Source organism: Lagenorhynchus albirostris, chromosome 13 (genome assembly GCF_949774975.1).
Source record: "Lagenorhynchus albirostris chromosome 13, mLagAlb1.1, whole genome shotgun sequence".
NCBI lineage: Eukaryota > Metazoa > Chordata > Mammalia > Artiodactyla > Delphinidae > Lagenorhynchus > Lagenorhynchus albirostris.
In genome coordinates this window covers 7,274,609-7,297,233 of record NC_083107.1, presented here as the reverse complement: position 1 = coordinate 7,297,233, position 22,625 = coordinate 7,274,609, and the positions used below count along the sequence as shown (strand labels likewise).

General features: G+C 38.6%; 1 protein-coding gene across 4 annotated transcripts in view; it reads right to left on the bottom strand.

Annotated features, from left to right (window-relative positions):
* Positions 1-22,625, bottom strand: part of REV1 (REV1 DNA directed polymerase) — an 81,946-nt gene that overhangs the window by 37,120 nt on the left and 22,201 nt on the right. For all 4 annotated transcript variants that reach the window (XR_009544110.1, XM_060169248.1, XM_060169251.1 and 1 more), the window contains 3 exons: positions 21,723-21,849; positions 8,837-9,005; positions 1,820-1,972 (listed from right to left, as the gene is read on the bottom strand). Coding sequence is in view for 3 of the 4 variants with exons in the window: in XM_060169248.1 (XP_060025231.1) it covers positions 1,820-1,972; positions 8,837-9,005; positions 21,723-21,849 (449 nt within the window). In the remaining variant the exon portion in view is untranslated. The remainder of the gene's footprint in view (positions 1-1,819; positions 1,973-8,836; positions 9,006-21,722; positions 21,850-22,625) is intronic.

The following is a 22,625-nucleotide window of genomic DNA, read 5'->3' as shown; positions in this document are numbered from 1 at the left end:
TCACCTGCATTCAAAAGAATCACCTAAGTAACAAAAACAAAAATCTGAATTACAAAGCAGTAATTCATTCTACTTAGAAAAGTCCACAGCATTAGTCCAAGTACAGTTCAGGCTCCACATGAGGGTGCCACATGCAGCACCAAGGCACAGGTGAGATTACCACGGCATTACCAGGTTTAATCTAAAGTTCCTGCTCCTAATACCAACTGGGTACATTAGTCATGACAGCCTGACTGCACAGCAAACCACGCATGAGCTGGATGCGAAACAGCACCAGCCATTCCTGGGTTGGCTCTGGCTCTGGCTGACCAACTCATGGAATCTGACAGCCAAGTCTGAGTAGGTCCTGTCCTCAAAGATGATCCCACCAGTGAAAGAGGAAAAGATGACCAACGGGAAACGATTAAGAGAGGAAGGAAGGAAAACCTCATTTGATATGTGTCAGAGAAAGTCTGGCCCTTGAGACTGAGAGCAAGGGAGCAAAAAGTCACATAAAGGAATTGCAAAGAAATTTATTAAATGCACTGAACATGCCAAAAATAAAGAACACAGAAAGCAACAAAAGTCAAGTCAGAAAAGTCTTAAATCTAGTTTTCTATGTCATAAATATTAAGGTTTTTTTACTAGCAACACATGCAACAGAAATGCACACATTGGCAGAAAACATACTGCTCATACCCATTCTTTCTGCACTACGGTGTTTCAGCCCAAATGGACATTTATAGAGTAGCTGTACTAGAAATATATCACGAGTGGATATACATTTACTAGGCAACAGCATAAATGGATCCATAATTTAAATCTAATAGGTAAATTCTTCCTAAAATCAACACAAAGAAGAATTTCAAAAAAACACACATATGTATTTTCTTTTATTAGTGAAGAAGAAAATGAAGTTGTATATTCAGAAGCTTTTCTGATATTACTTGTACACCTTGATGGTACTAAAAAAACAAAATTAAATGTTTTAGGTAACGTGAAAAACAACTGAATACACTTATAAGTGAACCTATAAGTTAAAGAACAAATGACAACAAAACTACAGAAGGTAGTGACACTGGATCATCCCAAGTTAATTAGACTCCTGGTCTTTTAGAAAAAATATTATCAAACTCCCAAAGCAAACAATTTAATAAATAAGGGGAAGGCTAATGATAATGAACCATGATAATGAACTACTACCTGATACACAAGTTAAGGCAACACACCAATTAACTGTGAAGCCAATTTACCCAGAATTACTGCAATTAAAGCTTAAGTCAAAATATTTTTTAAAATCAGACACATGGAATAAAGTCTAGATTCACCTCTCACTCTATAACCTTGAGGGTCATCAACTAAATTTTAATTGATATAAAATATTTACCTATTTAGAATTGTTACTGATTTAGAATTTTTCAAAAATAACCTATAAGTGTTAACATTTTCATTACCTGTCTTTCTATGCAGTAGCACACAGCAAAACTTTAGCTGGAGTAGTTAGTTCAGTTTTTGAGAAAGCAATAGTCTATGGCAAATTACTTGTGTCAAAAATAGTTACTGCCATGAAAACCCATGGAACATTTTACTTCTAATAATTTAAGATCCATTGGTTTAACATGGGAATCTAATGAGAGTGGAAAAGCTTTCTTGTTTACATTTTATTTATGAAATTGTCATGATAAAAATAATTTTAGGTAAGACATGCACTCCTGTACTTTAACAGGATTAATATAGACGAATAGCCAGTTTTTATGTTTGTCTCTATCTTCAGCACAGCGGGGCCGTTCTCACTGCTAAAAACCAGCTGTGTAGTCTCCCCCAACCTAGACAAACTTACACCCTGTCGTTGAGCTGTTTGGTGATGCTGCTGGGACCTGGTACAGGGTCCTCAGGTTTGCACACAGGATTAAAGTTGAGACCTTTCTGCGTGGAGGACTGCTTGCTGTACAGCTGATACGGAATGTAGGACAGGAGTCGTCCAGCTTTGATGCTAAAATAAAGAAGTAACACCAATTTAAGAGTTTAATACTTGGGGAAAAGGAGCTTCACAAAAAATGAATGTTCTCAACGACAGGAATATTTCACCAACAACATGCCATCTCTTTTCCTAGTTTATTCCTTTTCCCTTTGTTTTAGTGGTCCTAATACAACCTTATTTATTACACACTTAAGAATGAGACCTTCTGCCCATGAAAAGACAGGTCTGAAATTTTAAAAACTAGTAGCCAACCATCTCATGTTGAGGAAAAGAAAATAGACTACAGAGTAGGATGAGAAAAACTTCAAGCAGAGTTGGACTAGTCGATATTGTAATCGTCATGACTTTAATATTTAGCCACAATCTTCCCCCCCCCAAAATTCACACAGAATCATCAAGATTTTCTCAAATCCTATCTCACATATTAAATTTTTCCAGAATAAAGGAACTGGATGAGGATTCCCAATTTCCAAGATTCATATTAGGTCTATTAAATGTGAAAAACTGTAAAATAAAAGGACAAAATAAAGAATCTCAACTGTAAGATTAACAAATAATTTATACTATCTTATGTGTGTAAGAGTGACAGAGACAAGGCCACTTGAAGACAGAACTCTGAGAGGGCAGAAGCTATCATATATATCTATATATCGTCTTCCAAATGCTCACTATATATGCATCAAACACCACCTGTAAAAACGAGGGGAACAGCAGTATTATAATACTAGATTAACTGACACTCCCTAATGCCTACTATACTTCAGAACTAAAACTGATTTGATTAAACTGAGTTTTGCTTTCTAATAAACTGAGTTACACATACGGTTACTGTATCTTTAAAAATACCATTTTAAACTCAAATTTTAAAATAGCCAACTAATATGCTTAGGCTAACATCCAAATTTTAAAACAGGCTCCTTAAGTATCAGGAAATATTTCAAAGCACATGTGTGGCTTTAAACCTAAAATATATATTAAGAAAGCCATCCTTGAATTATTTAGAAGAAAAATAATACAGTAAAATACTTTTCTTATTATCTGACAAATCCAAGAGTTTTGACATTTTTATTTTCTCAAAGCACACTCCACAGAACTTAAAAAAAAAAAAAACACTGAACTGGCTTAAAACAAACAAAACCAATTTAAAATATTAAGTCAACAATTGTGAATACAGAAAAACATACTGATGATATACCCTAAAAATGAAACTATACCATATTATAGACTATGTTCTTTATGTAATTATATCAATATACAATCCCACCTAAACTGCCTTCAACTTTAGGCGGAATTACTAAATATGCTAAACTACTAATTTATGACAGTTGAGAACATACTAGTGACAACACACTTCAATTTTCATTTACCTAAATAAATTTACCATCAGGCTAAAAGTTAGTTTTATCAAGATTACAGATTACATTCAAATACTAGAATTAAAATCCTAAAATTAGACGTGTATTAATTTACTTTATTCTTTTTAAAAAATTTTTATTGGAGTGCAGTTGATTTACACACAATGTTGTGTTAGTTTCAGGTGTACAGCACAGTGAATTTTACTTTATTCTTTTAACAAACTAACTTCACTTCCTTTAGCAACTGGTCTTAACTGCCTGGCTATGGACCTTTGTCTTCTTAGTTATTACCTATCTTGCCTGCTCTCCCACCCTCAGAAGCAGAGGGACTTACCCCTAACGTTAGCCTTCTGCCTCCTTCATGACACACAGCACAGCTGTAACTAAGGGGTAAGTGGAGACTGAAACTGTGCTCAATATGTCAGCTGCACATCTGAAGTAAGACCAACGTGCAATGAAGCCAGGACACGCCCCATTATCATGCTGGCTTCCCCCATCCTACTGACAGCTTGCTGGGTGACCCAGACGCTACAGGTGCTCTCTAAACTGATCACACACGACTCCTAACAACAGTCACCCAGAACTTAAGGCTTACATAACTAAGTCCGTGGAGACTGATATAAAATAAGAGCCAATTTAAATACTGCAGTCTCTAATCAGACATCCTCAGAGATGCTCAGTAAAAGAAACTAAAGCCCAGTGCACTATAGTAACGTTAGACAAGAAATTCTTTTAATTTCAAGCCCAAACCACTATACATCTGTGTACATTCTTAATTATCCCTGCTTATCCATTTATCCATCTACAGATATATGGAGAGAAACATTATCTGATGGTATATTTTTAAAAGATCTTCTTTTACAAAGTCTCTCAGGGATTCATTTCTAACGTTTTCTAATTTTACTGTTTATCCTAAGCACAAAGGAGCTGTATTCTATATTTTCTACCATTCTTCTTACAAAAAAAAAAAACAAACAAACAGAGCCAAACATCAAAACCCATATTTCAAAACCAAATGGAGCTTCACTTTACCAAAATATATTACTACATGGTTTCTTTATATACTGAGCTTTCTTCCCACATACACTGAAAGTAGATTCTGATATATATGAAAGAGCTTACATTCTATACAACGGATCAGGCACATACTCATTGCATGTGAGATATTCACTTCCTTTGAGGAGTTGTAACTCTTGGTTTGTCCTATAGCCCCAGTAAAGTTATCTACAGCAGAACTTTGTTCTTTAAATCATTTCCTATTTCCTATGCTGAAAATGAATTTACACGGCCAGTTATAACCAGAGTCTGGGAGATTTTACAAAAATTAAGATACAAGAAAAGTCACTAAATTTCTATTCCAAACTTTTTATTGTAACTGTAGCAATAGCATCTTCTTTAGATGAAGCAATTCTGCACATCAAATGTTTGTATGGTTCCAGTCAACATCCCAGTCGTTCTCTATTAGAAAAACCATATCTGACACTGTATACCCATCTGCCCATCCATTCACGCATCTATCCTTCTTCCTCATTCAAAAGTGGATTTAAGGCAAGAAAGGATCTAATTATGTGCTAAGGACAAACTGAGCTGTTTTTGCCTATTATTCTACCATTAAGCAAACATTATTCTTTATGCATTCAAAATTAAAATTCGCTTTGTCACCACCTCTCCCATTACCCAAACTTTCCAACCACTCACCAAGATCCCACAAGCTCAGAAAAGGAAATAACAGCTATGAACATATGTATGTAACTTTTTGCCCTTTATCCTTCAGGGTCCAGATTGCTTTTTAATTTTTACTACAGATACTGAGAGAGTTAAGCTATTCATATTCATTCTTTAGCTCCTGAAGACCAAGACTCTATTTTCTAATAAATATTACCTACAACAAGTCATGGGGTGGCGGGGAGACTGAAATGTGTACTGGTTAATTGGCCAAGTAAAAATAATTTGAGAATTCTGTAGTACTGTGAGAGAAAAAAGTAAACGACTCAAGATTAATTTTTTTAAGTCAAATCTATACCAGAAACTAGAATCACACACATTTTCTACGAAGAATAAACTGAGGCAAGACACACAAAAAAATAAGGGGAATGAAAAAAATCATGAGATAAAATTGCAACCAACTTTTGAGTTGAGTAAGCACTAATATTGACACTGAGTGTAATTAGAAACAAAGTTTCAGTCCATAGGAAGTATGAGATCTTCAGAGCATCACGAGTGTGTGACAAACGTGCTAACGTTACAGGTGGGAGCTTAGAAAGAAAGGACACACTTACTGGGAGCCAGTCACCCCCCACGAGAAGAACCGAGCTGGCAACAACTGGACCCTCTCATCTCACAGCAGAGCCCGTGAGAATCCAACCAGAGGAGGCAGGTTCCCACGCCACCGAAGACTCAACACAAAATGAACAACGAGAACAAAATGGACTCGGAATAACTTAGGACCATGTTTTCAACTGTGCTCAGGCCCGATGAGGCAGTGAGGTGAACCACAGCAGCTTCCGTAACTACGTCACACTTCAAATTTCAGTGTAAAATTGTCTGAAGAAAAGGATTAAGAGAAAAACTTGAAAATCACTAACTTATACTATACTGTACTATATACAAACATAAGATTTGCAAAGCAAGGCCTTCAGTAACAATCTGAGACCTTAAACTAACGCACACAGGCTTCTCATTAAAGGACTCCCCTGCCTCTCAGAAGTCATGACCCCATAATCATGCCTATATTAACTCAGGTTTAATGGCACCTACACAGACACCAGGGAATTCTAATCAAAGCAAAGTAATCATCCTGCACACTTATAAGTGGTAGTCACTTTTCAAACTGCTCAAACTAAAAACAGGAAAACTAATTATAGAAGAGAATATCATGTATGATCCATTAAACGGCTAATGTAATGTTCAAATTTTTAAGTATAATAAAATCTCATTAAAACACTGCTGAGAAGGAGAAAAGATGAAGACGACTGGGATTAGAGTGTGAAAGAAAACAGCACTGTGATTTAATGTGGAGGAGCCCATGCTTATGACATCGTAGACACTGGGCATTTATTTCATGTATTAGGGTACAGCCCAGACTGAACCATTTCCACATGGGCCAACTCACCTATAACAATTTAATTAAATGGCAAAGAGCAGACCCAAATACGAGTCAGAAAATCTGGGTTCTGAATTCTTGGGCAAATCAGTTAACCGTATTAGCCCTGCCTTCTCATATACAACATAAAGCAAATAAGCCACATAACCATGATTCCAAAGTCACTTCAGGGGCTTCCCTGGTGGCACAGTGGTTGAGAGTCCGCCTGCTGATGCAGGGGACGTGGGTTCGTGCCCCGGTCCGGGAAGATCCCACATGCTGCAGAGCGGCTGGGCCCGTAAGCCATGGCCGCTGAGCTTGCGCGTCCGGAGCCTGTGCTCCGCAATGGGAGAGGCCACAAGGGTGAGAGGCCCGCGTACCGCCAAAAAAAAAAAAAAAAAAAGTAAAGAAAACAACAAAGTCACTTCAGTTATTTAAAAACAGATAATTAAGCCTGACTTCAAACTAAAATAAAATCCATTAAGGTGTATTTTATAACTTGTAACTGTCTCAGGTGCATTTTTTATTGTATTATCTCTCTAGCAGCATTCAGCACAAGAAAGAAGAGCAGGTATAAAGCAAGAGCTGTAATGAAGACCACCATTTTCTAAGCAAGTCAAGTCCCACCCAGCAAGAGCTCTTTTCACCACCGCTTTCCTTACCCATGGATCTCCCCCACCCCCTCCAAAGCCAAAGTAATATCCCCAGATCAAAATCCTTGCCCCGGCACAATGAAAGGATTGTCTTTAAGTGACAACACACAGTTACACTCTGGAATGATACTAACTTCTTATACTGAAAACTTCACAATTTACTTTTAAGAAGACACACAGCTAAAAGCTAGGTTCATTAATCCTATATAATGAATGGACAGTGGCTGGGTCCTGGGAACATAGCACAAAGATGTTCTAGGGATGGACCTTCAACTTAATCTGCCAAGGCTTAAAAAAACCCTAATCTATAAGAATATTTGGCTTTCCGGAAGACAAATGCACTTTGACCTTTTGGAATTTATTTTCTGATACTCGGTGATGTTTATAGAATAAAAATAAAATAACAACAGTAGCTTCTTACATCTTATGCCTCTACAACGCACAAGGCATTGTGCTAGGTAGTTTGCACAAATTATTCCTAGTTGTCACATAACCATAGCGGGTAGACAGCAGCCTTCTTTTACAAATGAGGAAACACGGTTCAGAATGGCTGCGTAACTATTCCCATTACACAAGATCACAGGGACCCTGAATTGCTGAGTTGGGATGTGAACCCAGGTATGTCTCCAGAGCTCAAGCACAACCTTTCCACTGTAATACACTGCCTCTCACGAATCTATGCTGCTATATCTGCTATACAGAGGAACAGAACAGTTCTATTTAATTATCCTTTTAAAAAATTTTTGGTCGTGCCACGTGGCATGTGGGTTCTTAGTTTCCCAACCAGGGATCGGAACCACACTCCCTGCACTGGGAGCATGGAATCTTAACCACTGGACCGCCAGGGAAGTCCCGAAACCTAACAATTCGAAATCTACTGAATAAATTAATGGAAGGTGTCAGAATTAATGAAATATAGGATAAGAAAAAAGCTCGGCAGTTGACTTAAAAAAACATAATTTCTAAGTTTGTTTCATCAACACTCCATTATACAGTCTGACCATTCTCTCATATACTGATTACAATCTATTCATAAAATTATGATTTAAACACTTTCACTTTTAACTTTCATAAATCTAGCAACCACTCATATGTATTATATATGAATCACTCAAGTTCTGGCTCATCACCAAGGTTCCAGATGACATGTTTAACCTTAGGAAGTTAGTATGAATGGCCAGCACTGATTTACAACACGCCAATTCCAAACCAACAGCCAAGGAGCCACACTAACTGAAAAACAGGTACTAATAATACTGCAAACTGCCGCCCACTCCTAGTGTTCCGGGTGCACGTTATCCTGATCTTCCTTCTTCCCCCACAGCATGTACTGACTTTTAACATATGACATAAATTTACTTATATACTGTTTATTATCTGTTTCCCCTTATAAAATGTAAGCTCCAAGAGGTAGGGGAGGGACTCTGTTTTGCTCACTGATGTATTTCCCAAGTACACAGAACACTGCCTCCTCGTAACAGGTGCACAAATATTTGCTGAGTGAACAGCATGCTTTGTCAACCCCTCCCATCGCTGCTTCCTGCCGCTCACTTGAGTCATCTCCCTTAATTCCTGGGAGCTGACGTTGCAAGAACACTAACATCAAACCCCAGGCCACCTGAATCATCACGCGAGGCTAAGGAGCACAGTGGTGTTTCTTAAGACATGGATTACTCTCCACCCTTAAGAGGCAATACAAGAGGCAATACAAGTTAGATAAGGGTTTATAACAGAAAAAGTATTACAATTTTTAAAACTCATTAATTTAATTAAAAATTAAACTTACCTTTCCACAATCCATTCTGGTCTAATTACTTTTTCTCCCTTTAACTCTTTAATTTTGGCATTAGGAAGATTTGTGGCAATGATGTGTGTTGTTTTGGATCTGGAATAATACACATGATATTGGCCTCCATGCAACATCATTAGCTTTCTCAATTCCTCAGCAGATGGATCTGTAAAATTAATAATAAAACATGTTAAAAGTTTTACATGAAGAAAGTAGAGCCCTAGCTGAACAATCCCTTAAACAGGATGATTTAAAGAACGTATCACTGGTACACCTTCTCCTTGGCTGTGTTGCCAGTAAGCAAAGTTGGGAGGAAAATCACAAAGTGATAGAGCTATTTTGCCTTAGCACATCCGACTCTCCTGGCTGCTAAAGGCACAGTCAACCAACACAAAAACATCTACTGCCAAGCAATGCCCAGAAAAGCAGATAGGCACCTCGAGTAATGAATTAAATACTGATAATAGAGCAAATATTTAAAAAATTTCAACCACATTTAGCTATATTGACCTTGACATTTTTATCTTATGTTTAAAAATACTTACTATGAGCACACTTACTGTAGAGCTTATTAGACTTTACTCCTGTGAAGCTTAATAACTTAAACTTTTATTTAAAAAATATAAGGGCTTCCCTGGTGGCACAGTTATTACGAATCTGCCTGCCAATGCAGGGGACACGGGTTCGAGCCCTGGTCTGGGAAGATCCCACATGCCGCGGAGCAACTACGCCCGTACGCCACAACTACTGAGCCTGCGCTCTAGAGCCCGCGAGCCACAACTACTGAGCCCGCGTGCCACAACTACTGAAGCCCACACACCTAGAGCCCGTGCTCCACACAAGAGAAGCCACCGCAATGAGAAGCCCACACATCGCAATGAAGAGTAGCCCCCTCTCGCTGCAACCAGAGAAAGCCCGCATGCAGCAACAAAGACCCAACACAGCCATAAATAAACAAACAAACAAATAAATAAATAAATGTTTCTTTCAAAATGTGTAAAAAGATGATTGGCTTAAAAAAATTTTTTTAATAAATAAAATAAAAAATATAAGAAAAGTTAAAAAAATTTTACTCCGTTTCCTAATACGAACTTGTATCAAAGCCAAAAAATAAAGTTAACCAAAACAAAATAAGAATTGCAGACCAAGAAGCACTGTTTTTCCCCCAATTTTGTTTCAGATTATTTTATTCTTAATAAAATTATAGAAAAATATCTTAAACAAGAATCAATGTGGTTTATGCTTTCCCATAAAAAAATGTCTGACTCACTAAAGTTATGTTATGACAGGCATTACTAGTATCACATGAAACTAAGTATTTTCAATAGCTTCTCTATTTCTTTCACCTATTAATCTAAGGGAAACTCTGTACCACACTTCTCCTAGCAACAGCTGTACCTGGGGGTGAGGCTGGGTGGGGGTGGCCTCCACAGGAGGCTTGTGTATCTACTTTGTTATTCAAGCAACAGATTTTCTTTAAACACAAATGATACAGGTCCAAGTATTTAAATAAGTACTTTTATTATAATAACTATCTAATTCAGTGAGTTTTGGTCTTTAGAAGAAGAAATATGTTCCCTCTATACCGATTTTGGTAAGAGTTTTTATCATGAACAGACGTTGAATTTTATCGGACGCTTTTTCTGCATCTATTGAGATGCTCACGTGGTTTTTGACTTTTCTTTTGTTAATGGGGTGTATCACACTGACTGATTTGTGTATGGTGAGCCATCCTTGTGACGCTGTGATGAATCCAACTTGGTCATGGTATATGATCTGTTGTGTTGTTGGATTCGGTCTGCTAATATTTTGTTGAGAATTTTTGCATCTATATTCATTAAAGACATTGGCCTGTAGTTTTCATTTCTCCAAAGAAGACATAGAGATGGCCAACAGGCACATGAAAAGATGCTCATCATCACTAATTATTAGAGAAATTAAAATCAAAACTACCATGAGGTACCACCTCACACCAGTCAGAATGGACATCGTCAGAAAATCTACAAACAATAAATGTTGGAGAGGATGTGGAGAAAAGAGAACCCTCTTACACTGCTGGTGGGAATGTAAACTGGTGTAGCCGCTACGGAGAACAGTATGGAGGTTCCTCAAAAAACTAAACATAGAGTTGCCATATGATCCAGCAATCCCACTCCTGGGCATATACCCAGACAAAACTAGAATTCAAAAAGATACATGCACCCCTATGTTCACAGCAGCACTATTTACAAAGCCAAGACATGGAAACAACCTAAATCTCCATCAACAGAGGAATGGATAAAGAGATGTGGTACACACACACACACACACACACACACACACACACACACACACACAGAGGAATATTACTCAGCCATAAAAAAGAACAAAATAATGCCATCTGCAGCAGCATGGATGGACCCAGAGATTGTCATACTAAGCAAAGTAAATCAGAAAGAGAAAGATAAATATAATATCACTTTATGTGGAATTTAAAACACAACACAAATGAACACATCTTAAAAACAGGAACAAACTCACAGACATAGAGAACAGACTTGTTGTTGCCAAGGGGGAGGGGAGTTGGGGAAGGAAAAATTGGGAGCTTGCAATTGCAAACCAGTATATATAGGATGAATAAACAACAAGGTCCTACTATATAGCACAAGAAACTGTATTCAATATGCTGTGATAAACCAAAATGGAAAAGAATATATATAACTGAGTCACTTTGCTGTATACGAAAAATTAAAACAACATTGTAAATCAACTATACTTCAATAAAATATATTTACAAAATGAAGAAGCAAGCAAGCTAACAAAGCGCATACAGACATGCCAGGTTTGATTACTTCTTGTTAAATGCTTACAGCGTAGAATCCATCTGTTGTTACTGACTGCACCTACTGGAGATGCTCAGTAAAAATACGTTAACCACATATGCAAGCCACATATATAAGTTTTTCTAATTGCCTCATTAAAAATAGTAAAAAATTAATTTTAATGTTTTTATTTAACTCAATAAGTCCAAAATATTACCATTTCAGCATGTAATCAATATATAAAATTGGGATATCTCACACTCTTTTTCTCGTACTAAGTCTCCAGAATACAGTATATATTTTGCACTTACAACACACCTCTACTTAGACTAGTCATATTTCAAATGCTTATTAACACACATGGCTAGTGGCTACCAAACTGGATAGCGCACTGGAAAGAGAAATGAAAACAACTTTCAAACAAAATTAATTCAAAATTCATAATTGAAGGTTTTCAGGGGCTAGGGATCACAGAAACTAAACTAGAGCATCATAATGACTTCACATACAATAGTGGAAACTGAACATCTGGCCAGTCAGGAATCTACAGTTTACTTACTTTCTCTCCCTAAGATTAAAGCATTTGCTGATAAACAAAACTGATAAACCTCTAGCCAGACTCATCAAGAACGAAAGACAGAGGGCTTCCCTGGTGGCGCAGTGGTTGAGAGTCTGCCTGCCGATGCAGGGGACACGGGTTCGTGCCCCACTCCGGGCAGATCCCACATGCCGCGGAGCGGCTAGGCCCGTGAGCCATGGCCGCTGAGCCTGCACGTCCGGAGCCTGTGCTCCGCAACGGGAGAGGCCACAACAGTGAGAGGCCCGCGTACCGCAAAAAAAAGAATAAAAGGGAGAGGGCCCAAATCAATAAAATCAGAAATGAAAAAAGGAGAAGTTACAACCAACACCAGAGAAATACAAAGGATCCTAAGAAACTACTGCGAGCAACTATATGCCAATAAATGAACAACCTAGAAAACATGGACAAATTCTTAGAAAGGAACAATCTCCCAAGACTGAACCAGGAAGAAATAGAAAATATGAACAGACCAATTACTAGTATTGAAATTGAATCAGTAATTTAAAAACTCCCAACAAGCAGAAGTCCAGGACCAGATGGCTTCTCAGGTGAATTCTACCAAACAATTAAAGAAGAGTTAACACCTATCCTTCTGAAACCACACCAAAAAGTTGCAGAAGAAAAAACACTTCTGAACTCATTTTATGAGGCCACCATCATCCTGATACCAAAACCAGACAAAGGGGACTTCCCCGGTGGCTCAGTGGTTAAGAATCGCCTGCCAATGCAGGGGACACGGGTTCAGGAAGATCCCACATACCGAGGAGCAACTAAGCCTGTGCGCCACAACTACTGAGCCCACATGCCACAACTACTGAGCCCGTGTGCCACAACTACTGAAGCCCGTGCACCTAGAGCCTGTGCTCTGCAACAAGAGAAGCCAGCTCAATGAGAAGCCCGCACACGGTGACGACGAGTAGTCCCCGCTCGCTGCAACTAGAGAAAGACCGTGCGCAACAACGAAGGCCCAACGCAGCCAAAAAATAGTCAGTAGACACTCTCATTCTAGTAGCACCAATATATATATCAATTTTATTAAAAAACATCCACCTCTTTGTAGAACAAAATAAAACTGTCATTTACTGCTTCATAATCATAAGCAGGTAAAAGGAACTGAGGAAAGAAAATTAACATTAATTTAGCACCTATTCCAGTCATGTACTTTCCATACTTCATCTCACTTAATGCTCACCACTGGTGATTCCAAGATTGGAATTCAACAACAGAGTCTTGGCACCACAAGTTCTCTGTGAGATGATTATAGTCATTTCAATGTTATCCTTACCAAAAACAAAAAACAAGCATGTTCTCGATAATTTGGATAACCATGATTTCATTGCACAGGTTTTGTTCATGAAGGTACTGGTGCTGTCAGGGACTGCTTTAAATGTCATGTGCTAATGAAAAGAACAGAAACCAACTTAAGGTGCAAATGATGCATCTTCATCAAATGAAGACCAAAAATGTCATGGTACAATGTTCAAATGTTGATTATGTAGTGACAGAACAGAAAACATCAGTGGGGGGAAAAGGTCATTAAAAAACACATTTGCTGGATATCCACATGCAAAAGAATGAAGTTGGGCCTTTATCTTATACCATACACAAAAATTAACTCAATGGACTAAAGACCTAAATGTAAGACCTAAAACTATAAAACTCTTAAAACACAGGGGAAAAGCTTCATGACATTGGATTTGGAAATGATTTCTTAGATATGACACCAAAAGCACAGGCAACAAAAAGAAAAACAGATTAAGTTAGACTACATTAAAATTCACAACTTCTGTGCATCAAAGGACACAATAAACAGAAGTAAAAAAGCAACCTGTGGAACTGAAGACAATATTTGCAAATCATCTATCTAATAAGGGGTTAATAGTTAGAATAGATAAAGAAGTATTTCAACTCAACAACAACAAAATAACCCAATTTAAAAATGGGCAAAGGACCTGAATACACATTTCTTTAAAGATGATATACATATGGCCAACCAACATATGAAAAGATGCTGGGCTTCCCTGGTGGTGCAGTGGTTGAGGGTCCGCCTGCCGATGCAGGGGACATGGGTTCGTGCCCCAGTCTGGGAGGATCCCATATGCCGCGGAGCGGCTGGGCCCGTGAGTCATGGCTGCTGAGCCTGCACGTCCGGAGCCTGTGCTCCGCAGCGGGAGAGGCCACAACAGTTAGAGGCCCACGTACCGCAAAAAAAAAAAAAAAAAAAAAAAAGATGCTCAACATCACTAATCATGAGAGAAATGCAAATCAAAATCCCAATGGAACATCCTTTTAAACCAAAATTCTTAGCTCCTCAGCATCCTGAATGAGGATTTTATAAAGGAGACCAACTTCAGATAAAAGAGGACTGTAACACGGCAACATTTTCAAGTTTTAATAGATCTAAAAACAGGTTCTAAAATGCATCTTATAGGCTGAACAACATATACACCTTTCTTTTCTATGTTACATGTATCCTTTCTTGACAAAACACAAGATACATCAAAGAACATTGGATCAACAAGAAAATAATTTTTACTTAAACTGTATTTCTCACTGAATAGGACTGTGCAATTTTAAAAACTTACAGATATCTTGGAAAGAAAGCTTTGCAAATCTGTAACACTCATGGTCCATAATACTCCTACTGTTAATTTTACAGAACATTCTTCGAGAATATTCTGTATGCAATCAAATTTTAGCATTAACTAAAACCAACCACAGAAAGTAAGAGACAGGCAAGCACAGAAAAGGTAAAAGGCACATAATAAACACTGGACCACGATTTAGGCCTAAAGCTCCACATGGGAAATTCCACCACAGCAAACGCCATCACGTAACATCGGAACAGCCACTAAAGACCACTGTGACGTCTCTGGACACAGCTTATAAAAGAGTTTTGCTCATGTGGTTAAAACACATTCTATAAACAAAGTTTTAAAATCTTGTGCAAAAGCTTTCCTTGATAGATCTCTATTGAGAAAACAGTCATCATGTGTACGGTTTCATCCTGCATGTCCAAAGAACTTGATTAAATCTTGGCTGTGTCACATACATGCTAGAAAGAAGTAAGCCAATGGCTGCTTATACCTCCTTTTGTCTTACAGTAGTTAATATCTTTCATTATTTCATTTGAGTCTCACAATCCTATAAATTAGAAAGATAATTTAGCATAGTTTACTGATGAGGAAATAGAGGAAAATTAGAGGACTTGTGCACAATCACCTAGCTATTGTGCAGACCCCTTTGTCTTCTGACCCCTGGCCAATACTCTTTCTCCAGCAGCCATGCCTACTCTCTCTTCCCCTCTCCTCCCTAAGTACAGCAGACTTACAAAATTCGACTAAAAGCCACATACACTCAACCAAGTAAAAAGCAAAGAAACGTCTCAAAAGCCTAAATAACACATTTTTGAGTACCTAACAGGTGCAAGTACCTATCAGACACAGGCAAAATTACAGGGGGTGGTAGAAATTAATACAGTAAGTCTCTCCCATGTAGGAGGTTAAATTCCTACATCCCTGGATTCACATCATCAGTCTCACAGGAAACAGGAGGAGATGCTACGTATATATTCGTAGAAAATAATTCCTGGAAGGTATCCATTTCAAAAAATTAGATTAGAGCATTAAATGGACTCTTTTCCTAAATCACCATATTCACATGCTCAGAAAATTATCAATGTTAAGGTTACGTTTTCAAACAAATCCCTACCACTTCAGATATAAGTCTGTTATACTTGTATATCCCCTTGTTTCATTTTGCAAATCATACGCAAGCCTGCCCTGCTTTTCCACAAACTTCAGCAGTGCCAACGTCACCAGACCTGGTCTCTTATCCACCTACTGAAAAAGCAGAAATTACCAGAACGCCTCTTTCCATATTCACTGTCCTGATCCAACTCCACGGAAGAGCAATTACCGCTCCCTAGATTTGAAGCACTAGCTCACTCGGAGAGCTTTCATCAAAATAAACATGCCCAGGGCCTATTTCCCAGAGATTACAATTCAGTAAGCCTAGAGTGTGGCCCCTTTCTTATTTAAAAACTACCCATTTGGGCTTCCCTGGTGGCGCAGTGGCTGAGAGTCTGCCTGCCGATGCAAGGGACACGGGTTCGTGCCCCGGTCCGGGAGGATCCCACATGCCGCAGCGGCTGGGCCCGTGAGCCATGGCCGCTGAGCCTGCGCGTCCGGAGCCTGTGCTCCGCAACGGGAGAGGCCACAACCGTGAGAGGCCCGCGTACCGAAAAAAAAAACAACAAAAAACTACCCATTTAAGAAAACTGAGTTGAATTAGTGTATGAGTGAACACATTTTAACATTCAAACATCAAACACATTTTGTGTTTAATGTACAAACACAGAACTCTGCTATTCATTTGTAGGCTCAACTAACATTTATTGAGAATCTTACAATGTGCCGGGCAGGCTTCTAGGCCCTGGCACTCCCGGCTGTGCTCCACAGCACTTTTATTTCACTGCGCAGACAGAAAGTAAGTCAGATAAATACCAGTTCAGGAGAAAATAAATTCTATGAAGAGAAATGAAGCTGGATAAGGGATTAGAAAACAACTGGGGGGCAAGATACATGTATTTTACATAAGGCTGGTCAGGGAAAGTCTCCTGGAGAAGGCAACATCTGACAGAGCTCCGAGGGATGAAGCCCTGGAGGAGGAGCTAATGGAGGCCCCACAGTGTTCTCTCTGATCCACATCCGGCCAGTGTCACCACACACAACGGGCTTTCGGACTCCCCCAAACTCAGCACATAAGTAAGACCTGGCAATACAAGACAAAACTCAGGTGTCAAAAGTAAATGTTTCTAGCAATAATGCTATGAAATGTATATTCTCTGGACCAGTTTAAGGAAGGAGGCAAATCTAATTTAACTGGGTCTTAATGGATGAATATGACTCCAGTTCACAGAAGTGAGGGAAGCAAGAGCACAAACAGCAGCACAGGAAAGAGGAAGTACAAAGACAAATCTCAAATATCAGAATAATCCTGTTGACCAAAATTAGAGAATATAAAGGTGAAAATGGAGGTCAGGGTTAGGACAAGAATGCCCTTACCCATTTTCGTCTAAAAAACACCTTATTTATCCAAGACCAGTTCAAAAAGTCAGTTCTTCTATGAAGTAATCACTCTAACCCTCAAAGGTAATTACTTCTATGTTGCCACCCACTTGGCTCTGTTCACGTCTAATGCCCAGAGATTACTTTTTTGTCACAAAATCCACATTCTCCATCACTGTCATCTCTGTTCAAACATAGTACCTAACACGCAAGCAGCATACAAAATATATTCGTTGAATTAATTAACACAGAGTAAAATGGGATGAAAGGTCCAAAGATTGGAAAACTTAACAGAGTAAAGATGTCAATTCTCCCTAAATTGAGATATAGGATTAATTTACTTCCTATCAAAATTTCAGCAAGGTCTATTTTGTAGACACAGAAAAGCTTCTTCTAAAATTTATGTGGAAAAGCACAGGTCCTGGAAAATAGCTAAAACAACCTTTCCAAAGAAGAATAAAATGGCAATGATCACTGTACCCAGTATTATGGCTTACTATATAGTACAGAGGTACAGTAATCAAGACCATGTGGTACTGGTGAAAAGACAGATACATATGTCAATGGAATAGAACATGGAACCCAGAAACATACCCACCCAAATATGCCCAACTGATTTTTGGGCAAAGTACACAAGTAATCCAATGCAGGAAGAATGGCCTTCTCAACAAATGGTGCTAGCAAATGGATATCCACAGACCACAAACAACAAACAAAAATATTCTAATGGACCATGAACTTAAAAATTAAACATAAACTTATAAAATTTTTAGAAAAAATAGGAGAAAATCTTTGGGATCTAGTACTAAGCAAAGACTTTTGACTTGAAAGCACAATCCATAAAAGGAAAGGCTGATAAACTGGACCCCAACAAAATTAAAAACTTCTGTTCTGCAAAAGACCATGTGAAGAGGGTGAAAGGCAAACCACAGACTGGGAGATAATATCTGCAAACCACGTATCTGACAAGGAGTAGTATCTAGAATTATATAAAGAACTCTCGAAATTCAACAGTAAAAAACCAAACAATCCAATTGGAAAACAGGCAAAGGACATGTACAGACATTTCACTGAAGAGGATCTACAGGTGGCAAATAAATACAGGAAAGGATATTCAACATCTTTAGCCATCAGGCAAATGCAAATTAAAACCGCCAGGAGATACCACTACACATGTATTAGAATACCTAAATTAAAACAAACAAAAAACCCAACCTGTCTGTACAAAATGCTGGTGGGGATGTGGAGCGACTGGAATACAAATTAAAACCACGAAGAGATATTACTACATACCTATTAAATTTTTAAAATAAAAATCACTAAATGCTAGCAAGGACACAGAAACTGGATCACTCATAAATTGCTAGCGGGAATGTAAATAGTACAGCCACTGGGAAACAGTTTTGCAGTTTCTTAGAAAAAAACGAAACATGGAACTACTATATAACCCAGCAATTGCACTCTTTATGTTCACACAAAAACCTGTACACACGTGTTCACAGCCAAAAAGAGGAAATAACCCAGAAGTTCTTAAATGGGTGAACAGTTCAACTGTGGAACATCCATACCATGGAATAAAAATGAAAAAACTACTGATACACACAACAACTTGGATGACTCTCCAGCGTATTATGCTGAGTAAAAAAGCCAATCCCAGAAGGTTATATACTGTATCTTCTATTTACGTAACATTCTTGAAATGAAAAAAGTAGAGGAATGGAGGCCAGACTAGTAGCTGCCAGGCTGAGAGCAGAAGGGGAGTCGGTATGGCTCCACAAGGGAGGCAGGAAGGATCCTTGTGTGAAAAGCCTCTGTGTCTTGACCGTATCAATGTCGGTTTCCTGGTTGATACAGCACCATCTTCTAGAGCAGCGGTCCCCAACCTTTCTGGCATCAGGGACTGGTTTTGTGGAAGACGGTTTTTCCACGGAGGGGTGGGCTGGGGGGTGGTCCGGGCGGTAACGCGAGCAATGGGGAGCGGCAGATGAAGCTTCGCTCACGCACCAGCCACTCACCTCCTGCTGTGCGGCCCGGTTCCTAACAGGCTGTGGACGGGTTATCGGTCTGGGGCCCCGAAAGTTGGGGACCCCCGCTCTACAAGATGTTACATTGGGGGAAACTGGGCAAAGGTTCATGGTCTCTATTTTTTCTGCATGTGGTTCTACAGTCAAAATTTTTTTTTAATTAAAAAAATGAGATAGAAGGCAAAGAAGTTATTAACCTTCGAAAGGAAAAGATGCTGTTTGGGAGACAAAGGGAGATGAGAGAATGGGTTAACAGAGGCAGAGCAGCCAGAAGATGGGGGAATCTTATCTCTAAACTCAAGTTCAAAGCTAACTGTGTTGGAAGGGATGTGGGTCACCAAAGAGAAGTTCAGATGGCAGAACTAGGAGCTTTAAAGGAATCAAGAAAACTTGGCACATCAGTTAAAGTCTATGGGGAGCACGAGTAAGAACCAACAACAACACAGGATTCCCTACCTGTCTCACTGCATCTAAAGCACTATTCTTTTCATGCTGATTTATCACAGAGACTGTTAGATTCTGTTTTATCTATAAAGCTTCAAAAGTAGTCACTAAAAGTGAAAATTTTTCTAAAAAATTGTATCACCACAACTTGCATGTCCCTATGAAATTCAACATAAAGGAACTTTACTTAAAGAATTACCATGTAATCCTAACAATAACAAGAATAAAAATTAATATTATCTCTATCTTAAAGAAAAGGATAGGGATAATAATAGGTCCAAAAGAGAAAATGTCTTACAGTCACATAAAAATTAGTGATGAAAGTAAATTAGAATTCCAGATTCTCAACCATGGTAATGATTACTACAATATTCATTTTTTTCTCCCTCACACAAAGAATCTTTTTTTCTTCCTCTTATGTAAATAAGGGTGCCCTCGAAAACTGGGGGCTTCCAAAACTTGCTGATGTAACAAGCAATGTTTATTTCTTAACACCTTTAATCTTTTATAATGCATCTCAGGAAGGTCTGTGGAGCTTCAACGTTCTAAGATGCCTAAGTAGAAAAGGTGCATGTGAATTTTCCCAAAGTTGCACCACCATTCATTTTGAGATAACATTCTTAGACTAAATTGTCAATCACGCCTGCTAAAACTCAACCAGGCAACTGTATCAGCCAAATTAAAACTTAACTTTAATCAACAAGTACCCCCTGAGTGGTTATACCCATCACTGTAGAGGCACCAAGGACACAACAGTAATGAAAATGTGGAAATGAAGCTCTTGCTCTTGTCTAGTAAACAGGCAACTACAATAAGATGTAATAAATGCCAAGATGTGAATAAATACAAGGAGCCAGAGCCCCACAGAACCTTGAGAAGCCACCCCCACCAGTAGCAAGACAATCAGACAACCGAGGGGGAGTGCTAAACGGAGACCCTAAAAACGAGCGGGTATCAGCCGACTGAGAAGTGGGGAGGAAATACCGTTAACCGACCAACACAAATATTTATAGCCATTCACCTCAAAAAACACAAGAAAATGATCTTAAGAGGAGAGGAATCCTCAAGAGAATAAAAAGAAAACTTTGGCAGTAAAATCTGACAGCCAACAGACAAGTGGTAACTGACGGGGCAGATCAGAGAAAGATAAGATCTGAAAGATGAGCTGGCTGTGTAGAGACCCAGAAGACACTGCTTGGTGCCAGTGAAACCAAGAGAAACTCGTGAAAACAGAGGCACTGGGCACCTCCAAGAGTGGGCTTGTGGACAGGTTGTAAAACAGGAAGCTCACGGCTGAAACTGTGAATTAGAATTCCAGAACTCCTCTCCAACTCACAATGAAACACGATCCTGTCCCTTCCAGATACTGGACTCGATGACAACAGGCACAGCAGGAGGGGAGAAGGGATGGAGAGGAGGAAAGAACACAGCAGGGAGATTAAATGGCACTCTACTCCCTAAACAGTGAGATTCCTGGCCCTCTCCTTCCCTCCTGGCAACCAGGATGCCAGCAGCTGGGTTTACACCCTTCTCTAGGCAAGAGTCTGGGAAATCTGACACACACACTCCACCCCCTCCTCCACCAGCCCAAAAGGACCTCTGGATAATTACAGCTGAAGATTCGCCAATGAAGTGGCCCTACCAGATCCCCCTCTATTGAAGCTCACAGTTGACAAGCCCCATACGTGTAATGAGTTGTTTAAGCAGGAGGATCCTAATTTTTCATTTTAAACCTCACTTGACTTTAAAAAACTATGTGCTTTGATAAAATTTAAAATAAGACAATGGCAGGCACAGGGGGAGGGAAAGGAAACGTGAAGGAGGGGTATCTAAGCAGAGGGTTTTACTTTTACCTTTTTTATATACAAAATAAATAATTAAAAACAGAATTTAAAACAAATCGCTCCCAATCCTAATAAAAGTACATGCCAAAATGGGGTACCTAAAAAGTAAAGAGTACTCAACCTGTATATCCATTAACATAGATGGCGACGCCACTAAAAATTGTAGATGAAGCTCCGTCCTTCTGTATAGCAGCATCTGATCGAAACTGTTGCTCCAGTTTCTGGACCTTGGCAGCCATATACCCACCCTAGAATTAAAGAAAAGGTAAACTAATCACAAAAGTTTTATTTTTCTTCCCACCCTCCCCTTTTTAGAAAGAAATTTATATTTAAAAAAAAAATAATAAAAAGGCCTTACTCTGTGCTAGTAACCAAGGTATAAGGATGACATAAGGTATAATGACAAACATGAACCATAATGCAAGGCAATAAAACAGGCAGGTCAAGGGAGAGTTTTTCCCTCTGTCAACTCAATGTTTAATGATTCTATCACATTGTTACAATGGTAAAAGTTCCGTTAAAAGAGGGAAAAGGTAAGTCAAGGTTAATAAGTGTAATGCCACAAAATATTGTTCTTATCTACAAAATCAAGCAAAAGTTATACCAAAGCGTAAATCAATTAAAAATTTGACAAGTGGTCAGTAAGAATATATTTTGACTGGCTTCCACTATCTTCTGTGTATGTGAAGCTTAAGATTAATAAATTCAAGTAAAATGAAGCAGTTTGACAAACCAGTAAAGGCTTCCATACATGTAGATAAGAATACAATAAGTGATTCAGTGGCTAAATTCTGGATCTAATCAATCTATCTGGTAGTACTACTAATATTCATAACACCAACCTCAAAAAGAATATAAAAACATTATTATTTTTGCTAAAGACCTTGACAAATCTATGAATTCAGCCACACCTTTCCTGAACGTCGAAATAATTAAGGTTAATCGATTAAGACTATCAATTTTACTTTATCAATAAGGTTTTTAGAATAAAGCTGTAGGTGTTTAGAAGTGGTATATATTTTTT